Here is a 25,456-nt window from a genome sequence, read left to right on the forward strand (position 1 = left end):
CACTTGTGACAGAGAAGCTGAGAAGTGCGCTTTTGGGATGGTATGGACATATGATGAAACGAAATGAAAATGATGTTGGTAAGAGAATGTGGAAGGATATAGAGGAAGAGGTAGACCTAAGAAGAAATGGATGGATTGCGTGAAAGACGATATGGGTAAGAGGGTAGTGAGCGAAATGGTATATGATAGAGGAGTATGGAAGGAGAAAACATATTGCGCCGACCCCAGGTGACTGGAAGAAGGGCTGGATAATGATGAGCCAGTCAAAATATCTGCTAATGGCAAACCTTCTTTCTTGACATTACCATTGTTAATGCTTCGTTAACTTACTGACATTTGTCGTGCAGTCACTTTACCTATGATGTAGGTACCAACATAACGGAACTGAAAGTTGAATTATAGATTTGACTTTTATCCAATCTTCAGCTAAATTAATTCATCATCATCATTCTTTGACAATTCATTCACCGTCCAGGCGGTTCGATTGTGGAATGCTCTGCCGGATGCAGTGAGAAGTGCTCCAACTTTAAACTGTTTTAAAAGAATGGTGAAGGAACACTACTTATCTGCTTAGTGCTGTTTGTTTGCATCATTATCATTTATCATTTCCATACTGTTGATTTATTATGTGTGTGTAAGTATATTAGTATGTATTGTATGTATATTGGTATATATTATATGTAAACGTTATAATTCTGTTTATTGTATGTATATATTTTCTATAATAATGTATTGTCTATGGTACACCGCAACATACCTGCTATATTTTTATATTTTCCAGAATTTCTGTAAACTAAACGGTTCTCTGGAAGATAGCGCTTTTAGCGATAAGACTGCCTATTGTACAAATGTATCTGTTTTTTGACTGTTTTTTTTAAATGTAAATTGTGTTGGTGTGCAATAAAGTGTATTCTCTCTCTCTCTCTCTCTCTCTCTCTCTCTCTCTCTCTAAATTAACGAGAAACACACCGGCTAACCAATCTAATGATTTCAAACGAATTTCATCAAAACAGGCCCAGCCATTTCGGATTGCAGGATTATCGGATTAAACACGAATCCACTCTGGAAATTGAGGTGATTAGAGTAGGTAATGAAAACAAAAAACGAATTTTTCAATTATTTATGTTGAAATCTCCCATCACAACACCAGTTCTGTTGTTTGTTAACGAATGACAATATATATATTGAAAATACTGATACTCTTCACGACTCCGAAGAGTTCGATCGGTCTACCGCAGCAGTAATTCCGACTCACCTCAAGGCACTTAGGGTCAAATATAAATTGCTTGTTACTTATTTTGGCAAGTCAAATTTAAAGACGATTATAACGTTCGTTAATATACAGCAAAAACGTTTCAATGACCAGCAATGATGAAATCGTTTAGAAAACTTCGCATTACATTGAAGTTTTATTAATCACTTTTGATATACATAATATAATAAGGTATTGTGACATTTCAATTGTGAAAGGCAGACCGATCGTAGGCAAACAAATTATTGCTTCAGTTTTCGAACACAAAGTGATGCTTGTAAATTTTACAAAACAATATAACTGGTTAAAATCGATTTCTTGCTTCGTTTCGATGGGATGTTGCAATTAATAATTACTGGCAATACCTAGAGTAACGATTTTATTTAATCATGGCAACCCCTTTCTATTAGGGATGATTTAACAACTGATATTTGAAAGTGTATATATAATTGTGGTTATGTTTTATACATATATCTTGTATTACTCGTATATTATGGAAAGTCGTTTATTCCATGACTGACATGTCGTTTATTCCACTGAACATGACTGGTGTTTAGGAAATTTGAAAAATTTCAATTTTAACCATCAAAGTTTTATCGAAATAGTTCCAGCAGTTTAATAAAAGAAAACATGTTTAAAAATCGCAATAACTTTAGTATACTTTACTGTTTTAAATATACGAGTAGTTGACCATCGGTAAAACCGTTTTTTTTTTTCTACCTATGCTGATAGCCTTAAGAGGCTATTTCAGCTTCACCTTAACGTTTGTAGATGAGCTCACGGGGCTCAAACCGGAGAGTTGCTAACACTGACCCTAGCAAGAGCAGTGCTTCGCAGAATCTACCACCGGATCGGAAACGCGACCCACTGAGATAAAACAGTACTACTGATTATCCACATAATTTGAAATAATGAATACTTTAAAAAAAAATATTAATTTCATGTTCAGTTTTCATATAGTTTAAGTTCGCGTTTGGTGTTTTTGGTAAACTGGAAAAAGAATCGCCAAAATATTTTTTTTATTGCTTAGATGGATGGACGAGCTCACAGTCCACCCACGCACCTTGATATAATATAAGTTCTAAGGTCTCAAGTATAGTTACAACGGCTGCCCAACCCTTCAAACCGAAACGCATTACTGCTTCACGGCAGAAATAGGCAGGGTGGTGGTACCCACCCGCGCGGACTCACAAGAGGTCCTACCACCAGTAAAAAGTTTAAGCTCGCGTTTGGTGTTTTTGATAATCTATAAAAAAACCGCCAAAATAGCTTTAATTATTTCTGAGACTCAGGAATACCGTTGAAAATAATGTATTTTATAACGAATTCCGGATTCCGGTTCCGTCTTTGGAACATCCCATCGATACATTCAGCCGTTTCTACTTTAACCAATCACTTTGTAGTTTAAAAGCATCATATTTCAATAAATTTTCTAACATACATTATATATATATATATTTAATCCCTGGCAAGGAAAAAACTGGAAGTATTTTAACGTTCACCGTTTCAACTAGAAATAATATTATTATTATTATTTTATCTATACTTTATTTACATTTTTAATATAAACATAGTTATGAGATGTCCTTAGCACTTTTATTGTTACCTCATTCTCTTGAGTTGGCAAAAGTTTTTTTTATCCTTTTAATTTTTATTTTAGGTAAGTGCGAATCTTATTAGCTCAGCAAAAAGGGTATCAATCAAGAACTTTGGGATTGTCTTATAAGAACAAACTTTGTGACGAACAAAAAAATCTACACTGAACTTTTGAATTATATATTATTAAATTCTAGATTTTTTTCGTCGCGTACAGAAAATGATTATTGATGTTGTCAGCGGTGTCTTTCCTGAATTCAATACGGGCATAATTTAAGGGCAGCAGCGATCGTGTGTGATTACAAAAAACTAGCCCATTGTCATGTACCGGCTCTGATTGGCAAGAAATATACAGTAATAGATGAAAGTTTCGCACAACTCTAATTACAAAAAAATTTTTTAGTAGCACTCTAGTGCCGTCACTTCGACCACTATTTATACAAATAAGTATTGAATAACTATCATTTATAAATGCACTTCATGTTATATTACATCTAATTCTATAATTTAAGGATGATATACACTTTTTTTATTTTTTATTTAAATTAAACTGTATATGTTTTTTTTACAAATTGTTTAGTTCGTTTCACTTGTAAATATGTATGTACATTGTGTTTTTAATCGTATAAGCTTTATGGAGGGTGTTATTTTAAGGTTGATCGCAATTAGTATGAGCCCTTTAATTATGTGAAGTGAATTCCGACATTCTTGATGAAGTTCACGAAAGAATATAGGACATAGTCTGAACAAAAGTGTTCAGTAAAGGTCTTTTTTTTATTGCTTAGACGGTTGGACGAGCTCACAGCTCACCTGGTGTTAAGTGGTTATTGGAGCCCATAGACATCTATGACGTAAATGCGCCACCCACCTTCACGACCCTCAGCATCCAGGAACGCGATGCAAGGAAGGAAATTTTGAAGTTCACAGCTAGTGTTCGATTAGTGGAAGGAAGAAGGTTTTTGATACATAATTAAAATCTGACGATTGTAAAGATTTTATCGAAAATTTTAGGAGGATCGGTATAGGTGTAAGTTAGTGTGGGCCGCGTAATCCCTACTTTTCGTACGCAAGGCAATTTTTCCATTACAATTATTTGGAACGTCAATTTATAGTTCACTTTCATTTTTCCATATAAATACAAGCGAAACGAGCTTAACAATTGCCCGATAACTCAATAACCAATTAAAAAAAGGCATATAAATAATTAGATTTAAGTTACATTATACTCATGAATACTGAAAAGAATGGCGTTGCTATCCCGCTGTAGGACTTAGATAAATATTTTCTTTGGTGTTATGTTTACTAAACGTTCCTTCCGCTGCTATTGGACGCTATTTTAACGAGATTATTTTCTGTGCCAACGTTTGAGTTAGCACAAAAAAAAAAAACGAATGGAACTTTCCCGAAATACCTCAATTCGGGCATAGAACTCCGCCGTTATTATTTACACAATGACGTATGACGTTTGGCAATGTCACTCTGTAAGCAAACACGTCCGGTTCGGCCCGAAGTCGGTCTTGGAAACACACTATAAGGCGACTTATGTATAAATACTATTTACTATATTTACAGCTTATCATCTATATACACAATGGAATCCTTGAGATCATTACACATTAATTACAAGTATAGAAATGACGTAACGAAGTTCACTTTGTTACGGAATACTTTCGCTTTTTTATTTATTCGTTTAACTTCGACATATTTTCTAATGAGAGGATCAACTAAAGCGGTATACCGTAGACACTTGACGACAATAAAATTCCATTATTCACATTTTTTTGACAGTGACATTTCGAGCTGTCAACGTCAGTGGATTAAATCGACATCTTCTGTTACAGTGTATTTAACAAAGATTACTATTAGGTATTCAATTCCAGCATGTCAAATCAGTTCTGTATGTGCATGATTTTAGACTAAGAATGTAACAGGGCAGAACAGCCGCAAATAAAACAAAACCGAATTAGAACAATAACAAAAACTAAATATCGTTTGTTTATCATTATTATCAAACGAACAACATATTTGTACAGTTCACTAAGAGAAAACAAAAAAAAACTCTCAAAAACCAACGAAATTTTTGTGTTAACTTAATAACAGTTAGGTGTCTTTTGTGTTTAAATTAAATCTGTTTGCCGCAAATTACAACTGATTATTTGAGGCCGTCAGCGCAAAAGTGGCCTAATCTTACCATAGTTAGTATGGAGCAATGAGGTTTAAGTTTTCATGAAATTTATAATTTGAGTAGGCAAAAAAAAAACAATACGCGCAAAAATCTGTTATCTATGGGTGAAACTTTGGATAGGGCGGTTTTGCACTGACATTTATTATATTTTAAATAAATTCCAATATTATAAGCTTGAATATAAAAAAATGTGGGTTTGGTCACTCTTGCGCTGACGGCCTTATTTATTCCCATTGATTCTTTAATATAGTCATAACGGGGTTTAGATTGCACATATTATCTTAACGACCCAAAAAAAATTGTGGTTCAGTAGCACGTTTACTCATCATCCGAACCTCTCTTTGACGAGGAACATCAGTTTCTTCTTCCCTTTGTATTTGAGTTTGATTTCTTGCAGCAGCGCGGCGAACTGATGTGGTCCGTCGTGCGCCAAAGCAAACGTGTCGCGGGCTTTGCCTGAACAAAAATAATTTATCGATCAATTTCACTACACTATTTACTGGAATATACTGGGTGTTAGGAGACCAATTCCGAAAACGAAGACATACGATAGTTCTAATGAAATGAAAGCTATATATAAATATTAAAGCTATAGACACATAACAGTTTTTTTTATACGGTAGATAGGGCTGTGAACTATACGAAAACGTCAAAAAGTAAAAATCTCCAAAAGTGTACATAGATGATTTTGGTTTGACAATGACGTAACGACACCTTTGATGATAAAAATCGAACCAGATTAAAAAAAAAAAACAAAAATTGCAATATTTACGCTCCATCATGTTAGCACAGCCAAATGAAACGATAGCTTCATAATAAACACATTACTTTACATACTAAAAAAAACCAGCAATGAAACACAAAATCAAAAACAGGTGATGCTCGGGTCAACGAACGCGCGGGCGCGACGCGGCGCAGACTCGCGCGATCGCACAAATACTTATTTACAACATTTGTCTAAATAACTCTATCATCAAATGTGTCATTAGTACTATCGTCTGTATATCGCAACTTTAGAACTGAAGTTACTTAAATTAAACAAAAAAAAAAGTATTATACTTAGAACGACTTACAAACATGTATTTTATCAGCTATTATATATATATTTTTTAATTATAAATTAAATTTTAATATTAATTAGAAAAGGTCGACGTACACTTTCAGTCTTTTTTGAATCAAACGCATATTTTAAACTTTCAGTGATGCGCTTTAAGGCTTAAAGTATTAAAATCAAAACTGAAAAATTATAATTCTCCAATTACATTTTTGGCCTTTACCAAAAAAACAAGGATTTTTTTTTTATTGCCCTTGTAGGCAGACAAGCATACGGCCCACCTAATGGTGAGTAGTTACCGTAGCCCATGGACCTCAGCAATGCCAGGGGCAGAGCCAAGCCACTGCCCACTGGATAAACCGCTCCAACTCTAAAGGTGCGATATGTATATATATATATTGCTTTAGTAGGACGGTCCACCTAGGAACAAGAGTTCTGAGGTCATTTGCCGCTAGGGGCGCTAGGCGTTTCAACTACATACAAATTTGAGTTAACTTTAACGGTATCGAGAACGTTAAAAACGCGCACGAAAGCACACTGAACTATCGTGTAAAACAGCGGTCGGGGAACCGGGGTAAATTACCCGAAATTGGGTAAAATGAAATTTTGGTTGGTAAAAATGAATCTTTTGTGAGTAAAAAGTATATATTGAAGTGAAACTTATTTAGAATCGTTGTGATTTCAAACTCGATGAAACGAAATGAAACGAAACGAAAAACTAATATTTTTTTCAAAATTATCATCATCATATTCATATATAATATGAAAGATGCTAAAAAGAAGCGATTTCATTTTTTTTTGTTTTTCGCCATGGGGTAATATCAACTTACAAAAAAATATTTTGGGGTAATAATTACAAAAGTTCCCCGACCGCTGGTGTAAATTTACTGGTGGTAGGACCTCTTGTGAGTCCGCGCGGGTAGGTACCACCGCCCCGCTTATTTTTGCCGTGAAGCAATAATGCGTTTCGGTTTGAAGGGTGGGGCAGCCGTTGTAACTATACTTGAGACCTTAGAACTTATAGCTCAAGGTGGATGGCGCATTTACGTTGGAAATGTCTATGGGCTCCAGTAACCACTTAACACCAGGTGGGCTGTGAGCTCGTCCACCCATCTAAGCAATAAAAAAAAAATACTGCTACACACCCAAGAAGTCAACGAAGTCGGCGTAGTGTCGGGGCGATATGTGCGCGAGCCTCGCGTGCGTGGTGGAGGCGTAGGCCCGCAGCGCCGCCTCCAGCAGGGGCCGCAGCGGGGTTGGGGGCCGCGGGGGCGGAGGCCGGGACCGCGAGCAGCCCGCCGCCGCCACACAGCACCGCCGCAGCACGTCCGACTGTCACACATACAACGGTTATAGTTCACATATTTTTTTTATTATTTGATTTTTATTATACGGCTAGTTAACCCGGCAGACTTCGTAGTGCCTCAATCGATAAATAAAAGACCTAAGCTTTTGTATAAAATAAACTTAAAACAAACAAAAGGCATCCGTCCAACGGCGAACATTTCGGCTTGAATGTTGTACAATTTCTGAACATCAAAGTGTCAGCGATAGACGTCCGCTATGACCAGTATACCCCTTTCAAATTCAGCCGCCAAGAGCGACTCGTCGATTTCATTTTTCTGTTATACTAGTGGACTCAATGTAATCGAAATTCAACTATAATGAATTGAAATTATAAGTTTGGACATTATCACGGTTCTATTGTCAAAGATTATAATTATACTTCTATAATTACAGATTTCGCCAAGACTATGCTATAGATAAATAATATTAAAGACATTTTTTTTTATTGCCCTTGTAGGCAGACGAACATACGGCCCACCTGATGGTGAGTGGTTACCGTCGCCCATGGACTTCAGCAATGCTAGGGGCAGAGCCAAGCCGCTGCCTACCGCTTAATACTCTCCATAAGCCTCTTTTAAAGAAGGACATGTCATAGCGCTCAGGAAACACCGTGGAGGGGAGCTCATTCCATAGCCGGATGATGCGTGGCAAAAAAGATCTCTGGAAGCGCACTGTGGATGACCGCAGTGGCTCCAGGTGGTATGGATGAGCTCTACTCCGGTGGCGGGCGGTGCGGTGGTAAAAACGAGATGCCGGTATCATCTCGAACAATTCCTCAGAGCACTCCCCATGGAACATACGGTACAAAATACAGAGGGAACCGAAGTCCCTCCGCAGACCTAGAGGTTCCAAACCGCAGACCCAGAGGTTCCAAATCTATTCTCAATTTGACCACAGAGTAAAAGTTTGACAATAAACACGTAATATATGCGTGTGTTTGTTAAATACATGGTGGTAGTACGTGTTAAGTTTTTTTTTTAAATGTTTTTCTCACGAATAATAATAAAAAATTAGCATTCTGCACTCCTTCTCTATATTCTCTTTAAGGGAAAATTCATACTCCTCGGTCCGCGCAATTTTCGTAAAAAGGGGTACAAGGTTTTTGCTTCACGTATTATTATAAAGATTTAGTCTTTAATTTGTCACATAAAAATAAATAAATAAAAAATAAAAATAAAAAAGCCTTTATTGCTGTTCTTATTTTTACAAACTATATCAAATTACTTAAACATGCCAAAACTTAAATACTAAGTTCCTTATGGAATTAAATTAAATATCGGCAAACGGTGGTTGTGGTATCGCAGCTTGTCCTTCGACAAAGGCCTCCTCTAAAGATTTCCACTGTGTCCTGTCCTTTGCTGTACGCGTCCATGTAGTACCAGCTATTTTTATAATGTCGTCCTCCCATCTTTTAGTCTGTCTACCTCTATTCCTTTTACCATCTCGTGGATACCATTCAGTTATTAAACTGGTCCATTTCTCCTTTTTCTCTCTGATCATATGTCCAGACCATCGCCATTTTAGCTGTTTGTAAGTTGTGTATGCGTTCTTAAAGTTTGTCTTACTCTTTATGTCTTTTAGTTTTATTCGGTCTTTTCTTTTTACGCCTATTGTACTTCTCGCTATTCCGTTTTGACAAATTTTTAATTTGTTTGATAGTTCTTCTGTCAACGCCCAAGTTTGACACCCGTACAGTAAGCATGGAAGAATACGCATATTAAATACTTTTCTCTTTTGTTTTATAGGCATGTCTTTATTTTTCATTACTTCGCTTAGCGACCAGAACTGTTTCCAGGTATTAGCAATTCTTCTTTCTATTTCCTTTTGCATGCAGTCTTCTTGAGATATAAGTTGTCCAAGATATATATATTCTTGTACATATTCTATTACCTCGTCATTTATTTTTATTTCTATATTTGTAGAATTTGACATTATTTTAGTTTTTGTTAAGTTCATTGACAGGCCTGCTTTAATACTTTCATTCGATAGCTGTTGCAACATGCTTTCCAGAGTTTTTGGGCAATCCGAAAACAAAATAATGTCGTCTGCAAAGCGAAGATGACTTAGATTTTCACCATTTATATTTAGTCCCTTTGTCCATTTTAGGTTCCTAAATATCATTTCAAGAACGGCTGAAAATAATTTTGGTGATATTGGGTCTCCTTGGCGTACACCTCTTTTAATAGGGAATTCGTCCCCTGTCGATTCTAGCTTCACTCGAGCAGTGCTTTTTGTGTAGATATTTTTAAGTATTCTAATGTATTTTGTTTCGACACCTTGTGCTTCAAGTGCGTTCCAAATAAAACTGTGTTCTAATGTGTCGAATGCTTTGTTAAAGTCAATGAACCCCAGGTAGTAAGTTTTGTTATATTCTTTAAATTTTTGTAGTATCTGTCTCAAAGCGTGAATGTGATCTATAGTTGAAAAATGTCTACGGAATCCAGCTTGTTCTTTGGGCTGATTTTCTTCAAGGGTATTTGTAATTCTAGAAAGTATAATTTTTGAAAAAACCTTGTAAATATTCGACATCAGGCTAATCGGCCTATAATTTCCTATGTCTCCTTTGTCGCCTTTTTTATGGAGCAATATAATTGTTGATTTAGTCCAATCATCGGGGATGTTTTCCGTGTTAAGTATTTCATTAAATATATCCGTAAGCTTTGGAGCAATCACTGGTAATGTAGTTTTTAGAAGCTCGTTTGTGATGAGATCTGCTCCAGGTGCTTTATCAAGTTTTTGTGTTTTAATTGCTTGCATTGTTTCAATAGTTAGTATTTTCGGTGTCTGCTCTGCATCTGTTGGTATGTTGTATTCTTTTTGAGTTTGTTCAAATCTTTGGCTTGTGTACAAATGGCGGTAATAATCCGTAGCAATCTTTAGTATATCGAGTCTGTTACCTGTCGTTATACCATCCTTCTTCTTCATCTTTGGTATCCACTCTTTCTTGTGGTTTAGTTCCTTCCTTGCCTTTTTTATTCCTCCTGTTCTTTCTATAAATTTTTCTATTGTAGATAGTCTTTTTGTTTTCCTTTCTTTTCTAAGTTGTTCACTTATCTTTTTGCTTATTTCTGTAATTTTTTGGCGGATTTCTTTACTTTTCTTCTGTTGTATAAGTTCTTTACGTTCTTGCAGCAAATGTTTAGTTATGAGTGATATTTCTTTCTTATTGTTTGTGTTGGTTTTTCTTGTTACAGTTTTTAGTTGGTTGATTAGTCCGTTGTATTTTTCTTCAGTTGATGTAAGTTCTTTTTTCCCATGTCTGTCTTTCTTTAGTGATGTTTGGAGGTTTTCAAGAAGTAAATCTGTATTGCCTGTATATTCAATAGTGGTACACTTATTGTGAAATTTTCTTAGTTTCTTGGGACGTCTTCCTGTCAGTGTTACCCGAACCATTCTATGGTCTGTGTTGAAATTCAGATTGTTTATTATAGTTATGTTTTGGAAAAGTTTTTGATTGTTAGATAAAATGTAGTCGATTTCGTTCTTATAAAGCCCACTAGGCGAGATCCACGTCCATTTTTTCTGCGTTTTTTTTTTATAAAAGCTATTCAGAATGCTTAATTTGTTTTCAGTTGCAAAGTTTACTAATCTTGTGCCGTTTTTACTTCTGAAGCCAAATCCATATCTTCCTATGATTTGTCACATAGAGACTAATAAATATCTTAAAGGCAATAAATACAGTCCACGTTCGTTTACCACAACGCAACAGATGCGGACTCTTTTAATTAATCAACATTATTAATTAACAATTCTTAATGAACAAGTAAACATGGCACGAAATAATTGTTAGACCAAGAAAATTAATTGTTTATTTATATTATTTGTGTCTTTTTAACTCACGTGTTCACTTAAAAATGCCTAAACGATCTTGGAATATTTCATCATTTTATCAATACTAGAGGTCCCGCAGTAGTAGAAATTCGACTATAATAATTGGAATTGTAAGTTTGTACACTATTATGATTGTATTTTATACTTCTATAATCACAAATTTCGCCAAGACTACATTATAAAAAATATTAACAAAGACAAACAATATTTAATCTCAATTTGACAACAGACGTCAAGAAAAAAAGTTGACAATAAATAGTATGCATGCGTGTGTGCGTCAAATACATGGTATGTAGTGTGTGTAATGTTTTCTTTATTGATTTAATGTATCTATTATGCATTATTTAAAAAAAGTATTAGCATTGTACACTTCTTCTCTATATTCTCTATAAGTGTGGGAAATTTCATACTCCTAAGTCCGCACAATTTTCGTAAAAAGGGATACAAAGTTTTTGCTTCACGTATTAATATATAGATGTTATTCGTATTTAAATATAATTTCTAAAAAAAAACAATATGTCGTCATCATCTAGTGATATTTTAATAAAGTATGGATTTAGATGAAAGATTGATGGTATGTGTGTTTTGTATTGGACTCACCAGCACGGGCGCGCACTGCACGTTCTTGACCAGCAGTGGTAGCATGGCCTGCAGCTCGGCGCGACCCAGCGAGTGCGCCAGCGCCACCGCCCAGTGGATGTCCGCTATGGCCGGGTGGCTGTCCTGGTGGCGAGGGCATGCGGTCACTTTGGGTGACGTTGGGTAACGTTGAACGCTTAACTTTAATATCGCTGTAGTGTGTAAGTTAGTAGTAAGACAGTCTGAAATATAGCGTTGTGCAACTAAGACGTGCATTTTATTATATCCCGCGCACCCCGCACTCCGCATGACGACCCTTGCCAGTCGTGCGATAAAAATCGCCGCGTGCACTACCACAGTTATACACACGTTTGCACAGTAATAGCATTTGTTTTACGGCTCATTTAAGCTCACGGTCTATCAAATTTGAAGTGGTACAATTTAAAACGTTACTGGTGGTAGGGCCTATTGTGAGTGCGCACGGGTAGGTTGTCTATTTCTGCCGTGAAGCAGTAATGCGTTTCGGTTCGAAGGGTGGGGCAGCCGTTGTAACTATACTGAGATCTTAGAACTTATATCTCATGGTAGGTGGCCGCATTTGCGTTGTACATAATGGCGCAAACGCCACTATTGGCAATAATTAACATATTATAATAATGTATAGTTTAGTTTATTCTACCATATTTGTGCCATATTTTGTGAATGGTTTCGCAGTAATTGCATTTATTTTTATAAAAGAAGTTGTAGTTGCTAAAACCATCACAAAATGGGTAATTGTGTAAGAACTAAGATGTGGCTTTTTGTAATAAACAAGTAACGTTAAAGTTTTATAGAATTGTATTTTTATTGTAAAAGACCTTATGTGTGACAACCCTGGCGTTACGCCGACATACGCGTCTATAGGCTTCGTAACTATAGCTACCTGGTTGTAATGTAAGTGGAGGTTCCTCATCGCAAGCGTCGCGAGTCGCATGGCTCTAGCCGGCTGTCCCCTCTGCTCCATGTACCGGGCCACTGCGAACAGTTGGCTGGAGGCCAGCGCTCCTCGAGCCGCCGCGCCCCCCACCGCCGCACACGCCGCCTCGAAGGCCCCCGCGGACCCCTCGCACACCGAGAGGGCGCTCAGGGCGCACCCCGGCGGGTCCTTGGCGGCGCACTGCAGGGCTAGCGTCCGCGCGCACGCACTCAACTTCTCTTGTTGCTCGAACGTGAGCCCCAGTCGGAGGGCGGTGGCGTGGGACATGGCCGCCGCGGCCACCGGACCCGTCGCCTCGGTGGGCGTGAACAGTTCGTACCTGTTAAAACAAAAACGACGCGATAATATTAATAAAATAAAGAAAAGACATTTTGTATCGAGGGGTGAAAAGGTTATATGGTTAAAGCAGCATTTCAGCAATTTTACAAGAGAACCACTTGAAGTTTATAATTTGGAAAATATAATATATAATCATCATCTTTCTCCTGCCGTTCTCTCAGTCACCTGGGGTCGGCGTAATATGTTTTCTCTTTCCATACTCCTCTATCATATACCATTTCTTCGCTCACTCCCCTCTTACACATATCGCCTTTCACGCAATCCATCCATTTCTTCTTAGGTCTACCTCTTCCTCTATATCCTTCCACATTCATAGTTAACATTCTCTTAACAATCTCATTTTCATTTCTACGAAACTAAAAACCTTAAATAATATAATATATTTTTTTAGATTAGGTATAGATTCATTGTTCTAAATAGATTATTATTATATAATTGAATAGAGAATTAAATCAATATAATCAAGCTGAAATTTAAATTAAGGACATTTGGAATAAATATGGTAACATAAAAACTTCTTCAGCTATTTGAATGGAGTAAACTCAATTGAAGTTCAATTAAAAGCATCGAACTGTTGATGCTAATACCAAATAAAATGCACCTTTAATTACAAAGATAAATATCCCGTATTAACCGAAATATCGCTTGAACCAAATAGCATTTCATCACCTCTCTTATTGTTTTTTTATCTTGAAAATTATGTGCTTTAGGCAAAAAAAGTATTGAATTATTGAAATCATTTAACACCGTCTCTATTGCGTTACAAATAAAAAAGAACTAATTGTTTCAGACACTTTAGCAGCAAGTTTTTTTTTAATTTTTTTTTATTGCCGTATAGGCAGACTAGCGTACGGCCCGGTACCTGACGGTGAGTGGTTACCGCCGCTCATGGACGTCAGCAATGCCAGGGGCAGAGCCAAGTCGCTGCCTACCTTTAAATAAGGTTACATGTTTGCGAAATCGTGTCTCATCATTACCAGTTCTGCATGATGGAGAGCAGGGCGTCCAGGCCGAGCTCCGTGGCGCACGTGACCAGCCAGCGCACCATCTCCCTCCTCCTCCAGTTTACTGATGCCAAGGTCATCCTCAACACCTGTACCGACAACGCAGTGGGATTGTCATATGTCATACATGTTAACGGTATTTTAATGCCGGTTGTACACAGTCGTCAAATGATTATCAGTTGAACTAAGATAACTTTATTGGTGGTACCACCGCCCTGCCTATTTCTGGCGTGAAGCAGTAATGCGTTTCGGTTTGAAGGGTGGGGCAGCCGTTGTAACTATATTGAGACCTTAGAATTTACATATCCAGGTAGGTGGCGGTATTTACGTTGTAGATGTCTATGGGCTCCGGTAACCGCTTAACACACAGGAACAAAAAAAAAAGAAGATAAACGAGTATGTACAATCGGATTTAATACTAAAGGCACTTATCCATGTTCGTACCTGAAGTCCAAGTTCGAAGGCGGCCGCCAACAAGTCTCGGTGGTGGTGTGGGGCGTCCGGTGGAGCAGCGTGCCTCAACGCGTCTTGGGCCAGCCGGAACAGTTGCGCCGCCGACCTCACGTGCCGTTGTGCCGCCGCCAGGGCCGCCCGCAGCCGGGCGGGGGAGCCCCGGGCCGCCCCCAGCAGCGCGCTCGCCAGCGCCGCCTGCTGCTGTTCCGCGTGCTGCAGCGTGTGCCACGCCCCCCCACCCCCCACGCTGGCGGCGCTGCCCCCCGCGCCCCCCGCGTCTAATGCGTACGCCTCTTCGACCATTGGTAACCTAATGAGGATACATACATTTATCTACGTTATTCCTTTGTAATAATATACTAGCGACCCGCCCTCGCTTCGCTTCGGAAACTGTAATTTATTCTTTATTTCTCCACTATTTAATGGATGTTATTATACATATAAACCTTCCTCTTCAATCACTCTATCTATTAAAAAAAACCGCATGAAAATCCGTTGCGTAGTTTTTAAAGATTTAAGCATACATAGCGACAGGCAGATATAGGGACAGAGAAAGCGACTTTATTTTATACTAAATAATAGAAACCCGACCACGGTTTGCTGTGACTCGCCCGATGTACCAACTGCACGTAACAGCATGTACAAACTTTGATTGCAATTGGATATGTATGGTATAAATGTGGAATTAGGACTAAGAATTTTTTTTTTCATAATTTTTGATAATTTTAGTTTTCCCATCAGTTTTAAATCTAAAGAAGCCAACGCTTGAAAGGCAAACGTGACTAAGCGATAATGCGTGAACTTTACAGTAGACTAATTTAAAGGTGAAATACCTGAAAAAAAAAATATTTTTAACGAATCTAGCTGTAGTAGAATCTAGCTAGTAGCTGTAGGATTGAAATTATTCTAATAGAGACCTAGAAATATATTTTTTTTGCGCATCGAATATGGTTATTGCCTATCATTTATGTACAAAGCAGTTATTGTCGCTTAGTCACGTTTGCCTTTCAAGCGTCGATATATACATTTTGAACCCACCTCATAGCTCTTAAGCCGACCCGATACGCAAGATCAGGGTCAGCTGGTAGCAGGGTGAGGAAGAGATACCGCGCGAAGGTGTGCGCTGGAGCCGAGCGGGGGTGCACGGTGGCGCCCAGACACGAGGCCGGGCCCCCCGCCAGCAGCGCCCCCGCCGCCCGCCCGCACACCCCCGCCGCTGCCTCGCCCTCCACCCGCTGCAGCTGGGAGATCAGACGCTCCTCCTGGAACGTCACGTACGAGGCTTTACATATTGTAACGTATCTATATCTATAAATTAATACGTGAAGCAAAAACTATGTATCCCTTTTTACGAAAATTGCGCGGACGGAGGAGTATGAAATTTTCCACACTTATAGAGAAGAAGTGCACAATGCTATTTTTTTTTAAATAATGCATAAAAGATACATTAAATCAATAAAGAAAACATTACACACACTACCATGTATTTGAGTCAACACATACACACACAAGACATACTCAGTGTTTATTGTCAAACTTTTGTCATTGTTGAAACTATGTGGTCAAATTGAGAATAGATTAATATTGTTTGTCTTTAACATCATTTGTCTATAGTGTGTAGTCTTGGCGACATCTGTGAGTACGGTATAAGAAGTATAATAGTCTTTGACAATAGAACCATAATAATGTTCAACTTATAATTTCAATTAATTATAATCGAATTTCGACTACAGAGGGACCACTAGTCTATACTAATATATAAATCTACAGTGGTTTTTACGGATGTTCCGTTATAACTACTGAACCGTGCATCCGATTGACTTGAAACTTGGTATCCATCTAGGAAATACATGTACTTAATGGATAGGCTAATATTTTTAAGAGTGTTGGACTCCCTAAGCCAGTTGCGGGGGCGTTAATGATGAGAATCTTTGTGGGGGGTGAGAAATAATAATGTTAATTTTAAATGCCCCGCGAAGCGGACGGATATAGCTAGTTAATTATATTAATACTGGTGGTAGGGCCTCTTGTGAGTAGGCGCGATCTGCGATGAGCGATTGACTAAGCTCAGCTATGCATATTTTTTTTTGCATAGGTAGGTGTACCGCTCACAGGCCACCTGGTGTTAAGTAGTTACTGGAGCGCATAGACATCTACAACGTAAATGCGCCACCCACCTTGAGATATAAGTTCTAAGGTCTCAGTATAGTTACAATGGCTGCCCCACCCTTCGAGCCGAAACGCATTACTGCTTCACGGCAGAAATAGGCAGGATAGTGGTACCTACCCGCGCGGACTCAAAAGAGGTCCTACGGTCAGTAATTACGCAAATTATAATAGTGTAATTCTCACCTGTTTACAATACCTTTCTTGAGCGTAGAGGCCGCTGGGCAGCATCCTCTGCATGCCGAGGCCCAGCAGCGCGGCCTCTAACGCCAGCGCCAGATACGTCTCCTCAGGGTTCTTACTACCGGCAACCGGTACGTGCTGGTACCTGTCGATACAAAACAACTGTATTGACAATGGCCAATCAGACGGACAGTTGTCGATTATTTCGCGAACACCTTTTTAAATTGCGTAGATATCAAAGGGTGAAAAGCTGTTTAGTTCAATTTTTTCTACCTATGCTGATAGTTTTGAGAGGCTATATCAGCTTCGCCCTAACTGTTGGTGAGCTCACGGAGCTCAAACCTGACGACGTTGCTAACACGAACCCCTAGCAAGAGCAGTGCTTCGCAGAATCTACCACCGGATCGGAAACGCGACCCACTGAGAAGATCCGGCGACAAGCTCAGTGGGCTGTGTCTATGTGCGAATGTTGTTGTTCCGTACTTGTATATATATTATGCGCTTTATCTTAAAATGTCGTAAGCGATATTCAGGCATCTGACAAATATCTTGTATTCAGCGATGGCTACCGCCACACGTAAGGACGACATAGAAAATCTATATAGATTTTTTAATTATTAGTCGAATTATGGATGAATTAATGGTAAATTATATAATATCATAATATCTTGCACTGCACTAAAATTCGCATGTCAAATAATGACAGAGCATACATGCTGCTCATAGCTTCTGTAATACATTTTCAATATGCTTAGCGAATAAATGATTTCTTTCTTTCTTTGTTTCTTTCTTTACCTCGGCGGCAGGCCGGTATTGGGCTCCTCGTCCAGGTAGGCGGTGTGCAGGCGCGGGGAGGCGCGCTGGTCATCTGGCGCTAGGCACGCGTCCGCCAGGCACTCGTACACGCACCAGATCGCCTCCAGCGTCCAGCCCGTCCAGCATCGGCTGTCTAAAACGCAATTTGTTACCTTTATATGCAGACTAGGATGCGGCCAATCTGACGTTGAGAGACTACAAAAGGTCTTTTTTTTCTATCTATTCGCTAATAGGCTAAGAGGCTATTTCAGCTACGCCCGATGTGGTTGGTGAGCTCACGGACTCAACCTGAGAGAATTTGCTAACACTAGCCCTAGCAAGCAAGAACAGCGCTTCGCTGAATCTACCACCGGATCGGAATCGCGACCCACTGAGAAGATCCGGCGAGAAACTCAGTGGGCTGGGTCTATGGGTTAGTTCACTCGTAGGAAAGTGGCCGGTATTTAAAGGACCTAAAAGCACCAAGAGTGGATCCAGGGATCTAACTAAACATGCTTCAGGCAACGGTGGCTTTGCGTGGCCCCGTCGCGGTCTGATAAGTAATTAGCGGCAGCCACGATGAGAGGGTCTAACGGTTATGGGCATTAGCAATGCCAGGGGCACAGCTAAGCTGCTGCCTACCGCTAAGTACTCTCAGTAGAGCATTTTAAGAACGATATAACACTCAGGAAGCACCGTGAAAAGGACATTTCATTGCAAAGCTATACTCTATTCCAATTACGAAGTTCCTTTTGACAGTTCTTAGAACGTAACTCATCACGTTTCGCATAATTTGAAATAACTAGAGGTCCCGCAGTAGTCGAAATTCGACTATAATTAATTGGAATTGCAAGTTTGTACACTATTATGATTGTATTTTATACTTCTGTAATCACAAATTTCGCCAAGACTACACTATAAAAAATATTAATAAAGACAAACAATACCTATTTAATCTATTCTCAATTTGACAACAGACGTCAAAAACAAGAGTTTGACAATAAATAGTATGCATGCGTGTGTGCGTCAATACATGGCATGTAGTGTGTGTAATGTTTTCTTTATTGATTTAATATATCTTTTATGCATTATTTAAAAGAAATATTAATATAGTGCACTTCTTCTCTATATTCTTTATAAGTGTGGAAAATTCCATACTCCTCCGCCCGCGCAATTTTCGTAAAAAGGGATACAAAGTTTTTGCTTCGTTTTCGTTTTGTTCGTATGGTCGTAAATATCATTTAAAAAATACACAATCAGTCTCAATCATTATACAATTAATTCACACACACACAATAAAATAACAATAATAACACCTGTCTCATGGGACTTCGTGATTAAAATAGAGTATAATAGTTCGCGCAGTGGTTCTGTAATGGGATCATCTCAAACATCTTCAAAGGACTCCTCATAGAACAGATAATATAAGAGAACCAAGTCCCTTCGTAGACCCTGAGGTTCTAAACGACCTATGAGAACGGAGCTATTGACAATTATTTAATTGCTGTATATCCACAGAGCTAATGACCGCCTTCTGTACAATCGTTATTAGAGTCGATGTCGATTTTATTACATCCCTCGTCCTTCAAATTGAAACGTAGCAGACGTAGGCAGATACCAATACCCCAGTATACTCGAGGAACATTATCGCCTATTTTCTATGAATCTTTCTTTCGTCTTTTACGACACCCACGGGAACAGTCGGGGTGGTGGTGGGCTGACACCAGAGAGCAACAGGTTTTAATTTTGGGTTGCAATGACGTGTTGAGAGATAAGTTGAAATTACCTGGGCTGCTTTTATATATACTTTTTTTTTTGCCCTTGTAGGCAGATAAGCATACGGCCCACCTGATGGTGAGTGATTACCGTCGCCCATGGACTTCAGCAATTCCAAGGGCAAAGCCAAGCCGCTGCCTACCCAAACTATAAAGTGTTTGTTTCCGTGTAGTCCGTTGCTGTGTCCGGGGCCTCACTGACCTCTGCCGATGCAGCGCTGCGTGTGCGACAGGGCGCATGTAGCCCCGCCGGACTGGCAGGCGCCGCTGTCCATGTGCGCGCACACCAGCGACAGCTTGACGCGCTCCCCGCAGTTCCCCGAGCAGGTCTCCGGGCCGGAGCAAGCCTTGCTGTCCCCGCTCGACGAGGCCTCGCCGGCACCCACACTCTGCCATCGCTGCTGGGCTACTTCCTGGTGTTCATAACATAATATGGATTTTAAGTGCCCTTGAAGATAGAAGTCCATAAGGCTCACCTGTGATGGTGAGTGTTTACCGTCGCCCATATACCTTTTTTTCATTACTAAGGCGGGTAGACACCTATGATGTAAATGCCGCCACCCACCTCGAGACACAAGTTCTAAGGTCTCAGTTTTTACAGTACAACAGCTGCATCACTCTTCAAACCAAAAAGCATTACTGCTTCACGGCAGAAATAGGCAAGGCGGTGGTACCTACCCGTGCGGATTCACAAAACGTCCCACCACCAGTAATTACGCAAATTACAATTTTGCGGGTTTCATTTTTATTACACGATGTTATACCGTCACCGTGGAAGTTAATCGTGAACGTTTGTTAAGTACGTATTTTATTAGAAAAATTGGTACCCGCATGTGGGATTCGAACACCGGTGCATCGCTCGTCATGAACGTACCGGACGTCTTATCCTTTAGGCCACGACGACATTCCCTACACTTCGCTCTCACGGCGTCAGCCATTTCGAAACACATCAAGTCGACGTGCAGTGCCGGTAGCCGTCACGTCATACCAAAATTACCTGAACATCTTGGTACCCGTGCGGACGCGCAAGACGTCCTACGACCAGTAAAAATTAACAATACCAGAGACAGGGCCAAGCTGAGTTTTTTTTCCTACCTACCATCAGGGTCTAGATTTTTTTTCCGTCCCTACCTATGTTAATAGCCTTGAGAGGCTATTTCAGCTTCTCCTAGATGTGTAGGTGAGCTCACGGGGCTCAAACCTGACGACGTTGCTAACACGAACCCTAGCAAGAGCCGTGCTTCGCAGAATCTACCACCGGATCGGAAACGCGACCCACTGAGAAGATCCGGCGAGAAACTCAGTGGGCTCCAAGCCGCTGCCTACCGTTAAGTCATCTCCACGAGGCTCATTTGAAGAGCTTGTATAATGGTTATGAGTAGTGGTTAGTACCTGTCTGTGTCTCATAGCGCGGGCGGCGCTGACGGCCAGCCTCAGAGCGGCCGGGGCTCGCCCATGCGCCCTCAGAGCCTCTATCCTCGCCCCTACGACCGGCAAATGCTCTGTGAAGATGAGAATAGCATAAGACTTACGGAACCCGTTCATTCTTTGACTGTCGCTTGTATGAAACACATTTCTTAACTTACTCACGCGCCCTTGCATAGATTGATGGAGGAGCTCACAGCCCACCTGGTGTTAAGTGGTTACTGGAGCCCATAGACATCTACAACGTAAATGCGCTACCCACCTTGTGATGTGAGTTCTAAGGTCTCAGTATAGTTACAACGGCTGCCCCACCCTTCAAACCGAAACGCATTACTGCTTCACGGCAGAAATAGGCGGGGTGGTGGTACCTATCCGTGCGGACTCGCAACAGGTTCTACCACCAGTAAGTATCACTTGGCATCAAGTTGATCGTCTACCCATCTAGAGCTATAAATATATGCAAAAAACCATGTGTATGTCTGTAACCACTTCGTCTCTGTTTAGTGTTGCTTTTAGAGTTTCAAATAGCAACGGCGCTAAGGAATTTTTAATTTCAGGAAATGCGGGTAGACGCCACGTACCGTGCCACAAGGGCTGTCCGAGTTCATTGAACTTGGGGTAAGGTTGCAGCGTGGTGGAACTGGAGCCGCTCGGCTTTTCCGGCTTGTCCGGGTCCGAGTATTCGTCACCGCCGAGGATGTTCTTCAGGTGATCGTTCTCCCAGGATATGTCGACCGCGTCCAACGCCCTGGTTGATGGAGACGAGACTGTTATACATCGTGTGACGGAAAAGGTAAGTGATAGTCGTAAAACTATATAAATAGGCAAAGACAAATACCATTTTCACCTAAACAGCTCAAACATGCCGCTTTTGCTGCGAGACAGCAGTGAACAAAACGCGATTTTGATTCAAGCGTGGGTCAAAGTAACTTTTTAATTTTTCAATCTTCAGTACCACGAATTGACATTGTTCAGCCATAAATTTGAAACATTCGAATTTTACTGTGCTATGTCTGTCTCTTTCACATGCGTATAAAAAAGCGAGTGAAAAAACAAACCCCTTCGAAATTCGATTTTGGAATTCGACCTCAAAGAAAACACGTTCGGACACGCGTAATACCCCAAAATTTAAAGATGTTTGTAATAAACAAATTAGGTTTTTTTTTTAATATTTTTTTTCAATATATTCCTGTTCATTTTTATGTCTCCTAAGTAATATGTGTTCTCTCTGCTGAGGTGAAAAGTTATGTGTGAGTTGAGTTGAGTTCCTCACTACCCTCAGGATTCTTACTTTGAATCACTCGCTACGCTTGTGAACCAATCATAGCATCCTTCGCCTGCTCGGGACTCAAAACAAAAAAGAACTTTACTCTCTTGTTGTACAAATAACTATTCCTCGTTCGTCATTACATTTTGTTTACTAGCTGTACTGTGATCAATGAAGAAATATTAGCAAATTATAATAGTACCTACATACGAAAAAACAACAATAATAAAACTAAAGAAAAAAATGTGATATATGAAACTAAACTTTGACCGCTAGGAATTACGGTCGTATATCGACAATTACACGCCGACACTAGCACGAATAGCGTTTTTGTACGACGCGCAATGTAACACAAATTAAAAATGAACTTGATCGCGCTGATCTCGGTGACCTACGTTATTTTGTTGTTTGAATATTTAGAGAGAGAGAGAGAGAATACACTTTATTGCACACCAAAACACAATTTACATTCAAAAAAACAATCAAAAAACAGATAAATTTGTACAATAGGCGGTCTTATCGCTAAAAGCGATCTCTTCCAGACAACCGTTTACAGACAATTTACTGGTATTTTACGAGTGAATTTTTCTTTAGAAATAGATCGTTTGATTGTAAGAGTTAATCTAAAACCGCTAAGATGTAATGAACATCCATTAATTTTGGCGGTAGTCAAACGGTTCTTAGCATATAGGATGTAAATTAGACTTATATTTCAAGAGTCCGAATCTTGTATGCAAGTCTTTATATCTCTATCAAGGAAAACGCTATGTGTGCTTAGTGCGAGTTTTTTAACGTTCTCGATAGCGTAAAAGTTAACTCAAATTTGTATGCAGTTGGAACAGCGCCCCTAGCGGCAAATGTAGGCAAACTTTCCAATTCCATACAAATTAGAGTTAACTTTTACGCTATCGAGAACGTTAAAAAACTCTCACTAATACACTGAAGTAACTAAAGTACGGTGCTCACTTGTGGAACACAGTTCTCGGCGCGAGGTGGGTCGCTGTTCTCTGGTTGTGTAGTCTTAATCTCTTGCTAGCTCTTCTGTATTCACGTTCGTAGCTGGAAACGACAAGTAAAAGCTATTAATCCATTAAATGTTACGGCTACAGACGAACTTTTGTATGCATTAATCTTAATTAAAACACTCCAACGCACGCGACAACCCTAGTGGGGGACGTTAGGGTTGTCGCGTGCGTTGCGAGTGACAATAATAAAGTCACTCAGAGATAGCATACGAATTATCTTTAACGAGGATATGAGGGCGCCGTGGCCTAAAGGATAAGACTGCGTGCTCGTATTTAGCGATGCGACAGTGCCGGTGTTCGAATTCTACAGCAGGTACCAATATTTCTAATGAAATACGTATTTAATATATATGCACAGGTAATTTCCACAATGAACAACAGTACGTGTAATAAAAATCACCTATGAATTTCAGTAACGACTTAACACCGTGAGCTCGCTGACTAGTCTATGCGATAAATGAAAAAATATCGATTTTAAGTTATGAAAAGGGGTTTATACATTGAAAAAAGAGATTTATTCATCCACTAAGGAATTAGACGAATCAATCGACCAGAACGTGACGCAAGCACTCCGTATCTGGGTAAATGCAAGGCGTTTCATTTGTTTTTTTCCCTCTGCCTATTCGCTAGTAGCCTTGGGACAGGTGAGCTCATGGGTTCAACCTGAGAGAATTTGCTAACACTAGCCCTAGCAAGAGTAGTGCTTCTCTGAATCTACCACCGGATCGGAAACGCGACCCACTGAGAAGATCCGGCGACAAACTCAGTGGATTCTGTCTATGGGTTAGTTCGATAGCCGGTGCTTGAGGGTCGTAAAAGCACTGATAACGAATCCGGGGGATCCGACAAGACATATTTCGGACGACGGCGGCTTTCCGTCGCCCCGTCGCCTTGGTCGAACATGTAATATCTTCTGAAGTACAAGTTGGGCGCGAGTGAAACCGGGGGGCGAATCTATTTATTAAATGATACTTACTTATTAGGTCTCGACTCTTCATCGGAACTCTCGGAATGGGAATGTATATCTCTTCTCAGTCTCTCTCTATGCCTTTCTCTGGAAATTTAAGAATTTTCCTTTACTTTCCAACATTCTATTTGAATAGGGTTGACGCTAGTGCACAGCTGTCGACATGTTTTAGTTATTCAATTAGGTACTTGGTACTATCTATATATAATTAGGCAATAACAAAATAGTTAAGTACATTTTTTTTGCTAAGTACCTATATTAATGATCCTCTTGGCTCTGATATCAACAAAATAAAACATGATATTAATGCTTAGTTCCTTTTGCTATTTAGGGGTGGGTTTTTTAAACTATTGTACATAATACATATTATTTCGATTGAACAATAATTTTCATTCGTCAACTATAAGCATAATAGTGAAAGTCAAAATGATGATTGTTTAAAGATTTAACGCATAATTGCTTTATGAAAGTCGCCCATGGACATCGACAATGTCAGGGACATAGTGAAGACGCTGCCTACGGTTTTCGTTATTGTACTATTGCTGTAATATGCATCTGAGGTTTAAAATTAATTTCAAGGACTTACCTGTCTCGCTCTTCTCTTTCACGCAGTCTTTCTCTGTCCCTCTCTTCTCTATCGCGATGTCGTTCTCTATCTCTGTCTCTGTGGTCTCTGTCGCGATCCCTCTCATTTCTTTCTCTTTCTCTTGCGTACTGAAACACGTTTTCGGAATTATTTTTAATATTATAATAGTTAACATATTCATCACATGTTCGTGAAGTTTATAAAACTAGTATTTTATTTTCTGAACTCAACTGTCCGAAATGTGACATTAATAAAAAAGTATTGAAACTAAGAAATAAGTAAATTTGGACATTGATAGTAAACGAAACATAATGCTCATTTCTATCCTAGTATCGGCTGTGAGCTCCTATGAGTATATATATTTATAACACTATTATATTATGTATCTGATTGTTATGTATTGGATCGTTTTGAAGCTCAATCGGAAATCCACCAGCACGCCTCCAGTTAACGGAAAACAATGCACATTTATTTGTCTATCAATAATACATATGTTCGGTCAACGGATGCAGCGACCACTTTAAAACTAGCTATACCCGTCCGCTTCGCTGGGCATTTAAAATTAGCATTATTATTTCTCACCCCGACAAAGATTCTCATCATAAACACCCCCGCAATTGCTGTAGGGAGTCCAACATTCATATAAATATC

At 39.5% G+C, this 25,456-nt stretch overlaps 1 protein-coding gene and 1 long non-coding RNA gene across 2 annotated transcripts in view; both read right to left on the reverse strand.

Moving 5' to 3' along the window:
• Window positions 1-1,106: 1,106 nt before the first annotated feature.
• LOC149500810 (uncharacterized) overlaps window positions 1,107-25,456 on the reverse strand; it is a 131,826-nt gene continuing 107,476 nt past the window's right edge. The window contains exon 2 of the long non-coding RNA XR_016324680.1: window positions 1,107-2,315. This is a non-coding gene — a long non-coding RNA (uncharacterized LOC149500810). The remainder of the gene's footprint in view (window positions 2,316-25,456) is intronic.
• LOC114239273 (zinc finger SWIM domain-containing protein 4) overlaps window positions 1,107-25,456 on the reverse strand; it is a 98,960-nt gene continuing 74,610 nt past the window's right edge. The window contains exons 7-21 of the mRNA XM_089735257.1: window positions 24,806-24,933; window positions 24,229-24,306; window positions 23,194-23,286; window positions 21,542-21,708; window positions 20,928-21,037; window positions 19,738-19,948; window positions 17,761-17,914; window positions 16,969-17,110; window positions 15,655-15,878; window positions 14,608-14,926; window positions 14,137-14,252; window positions 12,767-13,139; window positions 11,866-11,988; window positions 7,233-7,419; window positions 1,107-5,489 (exon numbers count right to left, since the gene is read on the reverse strand). Coding sequence (XP_089591383.1) covers window positions 5,359-5,489; window positions 7,233-7,419; window positions 11,866-11,988; window positions 12,767-13,139; window positions 14,137-14,252; window positions 14,608-14,926; window positions 15,655-15,878; window positions 16,969-17,110; window positions 17,761-17,914; window positions 19,738-19,948; window positions 20,928-21,037; window positions 21,542-21,708; window positions 23,194-23,286; window positions 24,229-24,306; window positions 24,806-24,933 — 2,556 coding nt within the window. The 3' untranslated portion in view covers window positions 1,107-5,358. The remainder of the gene's footprint in view (window positions 5,490-7,232; window positions 7,420-11,865; window positions 11,989-12,766; window positions 13,140-14,136; window positions 14,253-14,607; window positions 14,927-15,654; window positions 15,879-16,968; window positions 17,111-17,760; window positions 17,915-19,737; window positions 19,949-20,927; window positions 21,038-21,541; window positions 21,709-23,193; window positions 23,287-24,228; window positions 24,307-24,805; window positions 24,934-25,456) is intronic.

Source organism: Bombyx mandarina, chromosome 19, assembly GCF_030267445.1.
Source record: "Bombyx mandarina strain Sakado chromosome 19, ASM3026744v2".
NCBI lineage: Eukaryota > Metazoa > Arthropoda > Insecta > Lepidoptera > Bombycidae > Bombyx > Bombyx mandarina.